The sequence below is a fragment of the Myotis brandtii genome, unplaced genomic scaffold, assembly GCF_000412655.1.
Source record: "Myotis brandtii unplaced genomic scaffold, ASM41265v1 scaffold65, whole genome shotgun sequence".
Classification (NCBI taxonomy): Eukaryota; Metazoa; Chordata; class Mammalia; order Chiroptera; family Vespertilionidae; genus Myotis; species Myotis brandtii.
In genome coordinates, this window is record NW_005370516.1 from 755184 (window position 1) to 761380 (window position 6197).

At 35.5% G+C, this 6197-nt stretch overlaps 1 protein-coding gene across 3 annotated transcripts in view; it reads left to right on the top strand.

The window, feature by feature from the left end:
* Positions 1 to 5667, top strand: part of NUP37 (nucleoporin 37kDa) — a 35019-nt gene extending 29352 nt beyond the window's left edge. For 2 of the 3 annotated variants that reach the window (XM_005880717.2, XM_005880718.2), the window contains exons 7-11: positions 389 to 479; positions 1725 to 1906; positions 2923 to 2973; positions 4553 to 4646; positions 5470 to 5660. In XM_005880717.2, the coding sequence (XP_005880779.1) occupies positions 389 to 479; positions 1725 to 1906; positions 2923 to 2973; positions 4553 to 4646; positions 5470 to 5583 (532 nt within the window). In that variant the 3' untranslated portion in view covers positions 5584 to 5660. Of the gene's footprint in view, positions 1 to 388; positions 480 to 1724; positions 1907 to 2922; positions 2974 to 4552; positions 4647 to 5469 lie in introns of all 3 variants that reach the window. The other variant, XM_014528746.1, reaches the window with a different exon arrangement.
* Positions 5668 to 6197: the final 530 nt, after the last annotated feature.

Below are 6197 nucleotides of genomic sequence, written 5' to 3' on the forward strand. Positions count from 1 at the left end.
TGGAGAGTGAGATACCCTTTGTAGAAATTATTGTTAATTGAAATGTCTACTGATGCAGGAATGCAACCTGATTAGTTTAAGATTTTGCCCACAAAATAAGGAGTATACGAATAATTTGGTTACAAGTGTTACGGTGTTAAGTTAATTAATGAGAAAATGTATGTGACTGTTTTTCTGTGCTTCAGTATGATAAAAGTTAAATTCTTCATACTGCTTTCACAAATTTCTAAAATAATTATATTATCATTTTCCTTGAAAGATACACTTTAAGTACAAATGTCTACCTTGTAATCTTTAGTTAATGGCTTTGAATACATTCATGGAAATTGTATTTTTTAGTAGTGATATATCAAAAATATTTAAAGTTATACTCCTTTTCTTTTCTTAGGATTTGGAACTTGGACGGAGTACAGACATCTCATTTTGCTCTTAATTCCCCTGGAATGAGTGTGTGCTGGCATCCTGAGGAATCTTTTAAGGTTGTTATTTATAACTTAGTTTTCTTTTATCAAGCTGAAAAGATATATACATGTGTAATACTTGCACACATAGAGGAGAAAAATCAATGACTTTTTTCCATCTCAGGGACAAATGTACTTGTCACAAATGTGTTTGTCACAAATACATTTACTCTAGAAAGCCATACCTTAAAAGTTCTGTATAATTAAGTTTTTATTTGACAGCCATCATCTCTAAATGGCATTCATTCAGAAGACACTTACAGTCTAAAAACTGATACCCAGATTGCCTAGTAGCAATATTTGTTTAAAAATAAAAGTTAAATCCATGCTTGTGAGCCATAGTGTATAAACAGAAAGTATCTGATATAACTGCAGTGATAATCAATACCTATTCAAAATAGAGCGTTCTAAAATCCTAAAAGTATCATTTGGCCTTAACTCTTACTTCATTGAGAAAGTGGGAGCCATTCAACAAGAGTTGTCTTATTTGCCAGTATCTTCTCTTGGGCATCACTCTGTTTCATTGTTCCCTAGAATCTGAGAAGCTACCACATTCATCTTAAAGTTAATCCTTCAGTTGTTTAGAGCTGATGCCAGTTCCTTAAGTGCCAGGGTTCTTGTCCCAGCATCTAGAAGGGTTCAGGAATCTGGAAAAGGCTGTGCGTAGATGACATAGAAATCCAGAGGCTAATAAAGAGTCCGGAGACGAGACATAATTTTGAAAGGCATTGGGGGTCAGAGGACCTTCAGCTAAAGGAACTGAAGACTTCCTCCTTGTCTAGGACCCTTGCTTTTATTAACACAATTTGTCCTAAGGCAAGGTGGAGATAATACACTGCAAAGGGTAAGGTTTCAAAGGGTACAGAGGCATTGTCAGTTTGGGGGATAGCCTACGCCTTGTACAGGTGTTTGGCCAGTAGGAGGCAATAACATGTAGATTAAGATGCCCTTTAACTGTCTGGCAGCCAGCAATCAGTATCCTACTCAGGTTTGGGGAAATGCTTTTAGCCATTCCCAGCTGGTGACTACATGTGTGACTCAACCTTGTTGAGTCCCCAAGTCTCATCAACCTTTTGATGAAACTCTTGAAATTATGACATGCTGGAATTGGTCGCTGGCACTTAAGCATCTTTTGCATTTTATCTTCCATTTATAATACATATATGCAAATGTTTAAGTTTTACTACATACATTGAATCTCTGCCTGCTTCTCAAATTTGGTGAATGACGTTATTGAATTTTCTTTATTTTTCTGTCTCACAGCTGATGGTTGCAGAGAAGAATGGAACAATCCGATTTTATGATCTTATGTCCCAACAGGCTATTTTATCTCTTGAATCAGAACAGATACCATTAATGTCAGCACACTGGTGTTTAAAAAACACCTTCAAAGTTGGAGCTGTTGCAGGGAATGATTGGTTAATTTGGGATATTACTCGATCCAGGTACTTTCTTAGTTCATTTATTGCTTACAAAAATCAGTCATTGTTTTTAATGATCCACTGAGCCATTTTTATATCGCTGGCCCTCACAGTTGAGCTAAGGCAAGTCTATTTTGAAAGGGCCAGAGCTATGAGTTTAGATAACAAAGATGGGCATTGGTGCTTTGCAGATTCACTTTGAGCACAACCCAGAAAGAGCAATGTGAGGAGGAAATTTTAGAGCATTGTTTACTTACATTGAAAAAACAAACACTGACCCTGTTGAATAATCGTGTTTTATGATGGTTCTGCATCATGCTTATGTCTTTATCATATTTCATCTATTTCAATCCCATGCTTATTTGGAATTTTGTCACAGTTTAAGTATATTGGCCATTGTGATGTTTTGTTTTGTTTTTAAACAAGTTATCTCTTATTATTTTTTATTATTATTATTTTGTTGTTGTTGTTAATCCTCAACCGAGGATATTTTTCCATTGATTTTTAGGGAGAGTGGAAGAGAGACAGAAAGACAGAGAGAAGCATCAATGTGAGAGAAACACATTGATTGGTTGCCTCCTGCACAAGGCTCGACCAGTACCTGGCCGGGGAGGAGCCTGCAACCAAGGTATGTGCCTTGACCAGAATCAAACCCGGGATCCTACGGTCCGCAGACCTATGCTCTAACCACTTAGCCAAACTGGCTAGGGCTTGGCCATTGTGTTTTTTAAAAAGAAAATACCTCCCGGCCAGTGTTTCTCAGTGGTTGAGCATTGACCTATGAACCAGGAGGTCATGGTACGATTCCCAATCAGCATACATGCCTATGTTGTGGGCTGGAACCCCAGTAGGGGGCGTGCAGGAGGCAGCCGATCTATGATTCTCTCTCATCATTGATGTGTCTATTTCTTTCTCTCCCTACCTCTCTGAAATCGATAGAAATACATTTTTTAATTTAAAGAAAATACTTTTTAAACTGTAATTTAAGTTCTACTTAAGATCAGTACATAATTTATAAAATCCAAAATACTGTCTTTTAGTTACCCTCAAGTGAAGAGACCTGTCCACATGGATCGAGCCTGCATATTTAGGTAGTGTACCACTTCTGTTGGAGTTATAATTTTATTTTTTGAGTCTGGTTACTTTGTTCGTGCAGTGCCACCATCTGGAATACTTTCTCAATCCTCTTCTTTGCTCTGGATTTATGTTTGTTTGTTTGGGGGGGTTGTCTTAACTAAGGCTTTGCTCTTGTCTTTTGGTTTAGGCGAGGGAGTGATTTTTCAATGTTGTTTTTTAATTTTGTAAGACACATTGCCACTGTACGAATACCACCACCCCCACAATCTGGAGCATATGCTTCCTTATTTTATGTACTGATCAAGCTATAAAATGTAGGTGGAACCATATTTTTCCATATAAACTTCATTTTTGTGCTAAATGAGAACATGCTAGATATTATCTGCAACTTGCTCTCTCTTTTCTTTTTTTTGCTTAAATTAACATTCACGTCTACCTTGTTTTTCATTCCTTTTTGCATAATATTCCATTGTATAGTACAGTCTTTAGGGCTCTTTCATTTTCAAGTAAAGGAGAATTTACTGACTGAGACTAAAACCAATAAAACCTGTAATATTTGTATATGACTTGAAATCTAAGATTATAGTCAACTAAATGTAAGAATGTCATAGATTGTGAGATGCATCCTGATTTCAGAGATGTAAGCAAATAGTATATGGTACCTAACAAGAAGTCTGGAGAAGGCAGTGTCAGGATTAGTTTAGTAGCTCAACAACGTCATCAGGAGTTTAGACCTTTCCCTCTGCCACCTTCCATGGCAAGGCTTTGGACTTGTTGCTTCACAGTCACAAGATGACCTCCATTGTTCCAGGCATCATAGCCTCCTCATTGGCCAAAGTAAGGGGAGAGGAAGAGCACTCCCTTTTCATTGGGAATAGCTATCTTTGCTATTGTGTCTCAACTTTTGGGGTTGGACACACTGCCAGAAGGTAGTTGGGGTTCGGTTAGCATGGAAAAAGGTCAGAAAGGCTGTTGAATAAGCAGCTAATGTCTGCCACGAATTTTGTCTGTTTTTTTGGTCAGGGAATCTTTTCTTTTTTTCTCTTATCTTTTCTACTTATTAAAGTGTTGGGCATGTTGCTGGAGCTCCATTAACATTCGTTGATTCATTGATTCATTATATTCCAATGTGTAGGATGTCTTAAATCTTAAATATTTAAATATCTAAATATTCTAGGTGTTTGTATCATCTCCAAGAATTTAAACTTGTGAGTTTATCACTATTTCATAACGAGTGTCAGTAAGAACATTAAATGTATTTCTGTGAAATAGTTTATATTTTATATCAGTCTGATACCTTGTTGATATCCCCTACCACACTGTTAGCCCTTTGGTTATAAAAAAGGAACTGCTAACCTGTGTAACTTTGGAATGTAACAAAGTGGCACACCACAATAAGCACTTAATAAATATTTACAGAATGAGAAAATATAGTTAACTTCCCTGGAATTTCTATTCTAATTTTAAAGCCCCACTAACAAATTCAGGGTTATAAAATTATTGTTTTGTGCAACAACAAAATATAACCTGTTTTAGAAAAGTTTATAGTTATCTGTAAAATACTGAAATTATTTTTATCCTTTCTTTCCTTAGGTGGTCCACAATTAATGAAAATTTGTTTGCAACCACTGGTTATCCTGGCAAAATGGCAAGCCAGTTTCAAATTCATCATTTAGGACACCCTCAGGTAATATAGAAATGTTTTGTGGCATATGGGTTTTTAATTTGTTTTTTACTTTTGCAGAGCCCCCAAATTTGTAATGTGTATCTAGATATTTATGATTTTTTTAATTTGTTTTTTACTTTTGCATTTATAGCCCCCAAATTTGTAATGTGTATCTAGATATTTATGAATGTCATCTGCTTAAATTGGAAAAGGAAGGCATTTTTTGATGCTTAAATCACTAGTGGTAATAGATGTTTTGTCTATATACATATAAGAAGCATTTTATTTCTTCTGTTATATTTTCTCCTTGATTTATTTTTTTTAATCCTCACCTGAGGATACTTTTTTTATTGATTTTTAGAGAGAGAGGAAGGGAGAGAAGGTGGGGGAGGGGTGAAGAGAGAGAGAGAAACATCAATGTATCGATGTGAGAGAGACATATTGATCCATTGCTTCCTGCACATGCCCCAACTGGGGCTGAGGATCAAACCTGCAATCCAGGTGTGTACCCTTGACTGGGAATCAAACCCGACACTCTTAAGCACTGAGTCGCACTGGCCATGGCTGTCCTTCATTTAAATATAATAATTTTGCTTGCTTGGTTTGTTTAGACTGCAAAAATATTTGACTTTGGGTTGCACTAGAAATTCATAGATTATTTGTATCCTTCCTTCCAACCAACTGCAAACAAATAATTCCTATTTCACCTGTGAGGAAGCATATTTTTTAATTCTGCTATAAATAAAGGCAATATATTAATGTATTTTTTATTTCTGAAGGGTAGTTTTTACTTACTAACTTTGATGATTTAGTAAGCTTCTTTAATTCTTCACTTATTTTATAGCCCATCCTCCTTGGTTCAGTAGTCGTTGGATCTGGCCTTTCCTGGCATAGAACTCTCCCACTATGTGTAGTTGGAGGCGACCACAAGCTGTTGTTTTGGGTAACTGAAATGTGAAATAAATTTCTGTCTAGCTTGGATCCATAAGTTTTGCATTTTTGGAGAATTCCTTATTTTTATATTCAATATACTGTAAGCTCTAGAAATATCCCAGTTGTTTTTGTTAAATAAAATATTAATGGTTTGAAAAAAAATTTTTCTACTCTGTTCTGTGTGTGTGCGTGTGTGTGTGTATGTATTTTAATCAACTCTTAAGAATATAATTGACTCAGCAGTTCCAGAAAAGAAATGACTAGGGAAACATAATGCTTTTGATTTTATTACAGGAGTATCCAAAGTATATCCTATCCTCTATACTTTAAATATATGTTACTTTTCTAATTCTCAGGGCCAAGTATTTACAAAAGGAAAAAAGAATCTCCTTTCAGTGTTACTCTGGAAGTTGTTGAGTGTGTGTGTGTGCATGCATGTATGCATGCACACGCTTATTTTCTTAGCAATCTGTGATATATAGGAATCTTAGGACTTTTTCAGGAATTATTAAAGGTTATTATTTAATTTAATATTAAAAAGATGATTAATTCCTTAAAAATGTGACCGATTATGTTACTCAACCCTGTTCATTATATGCAAATTCCTTTTGACTATACATCTCCACATTCTTAGAACAT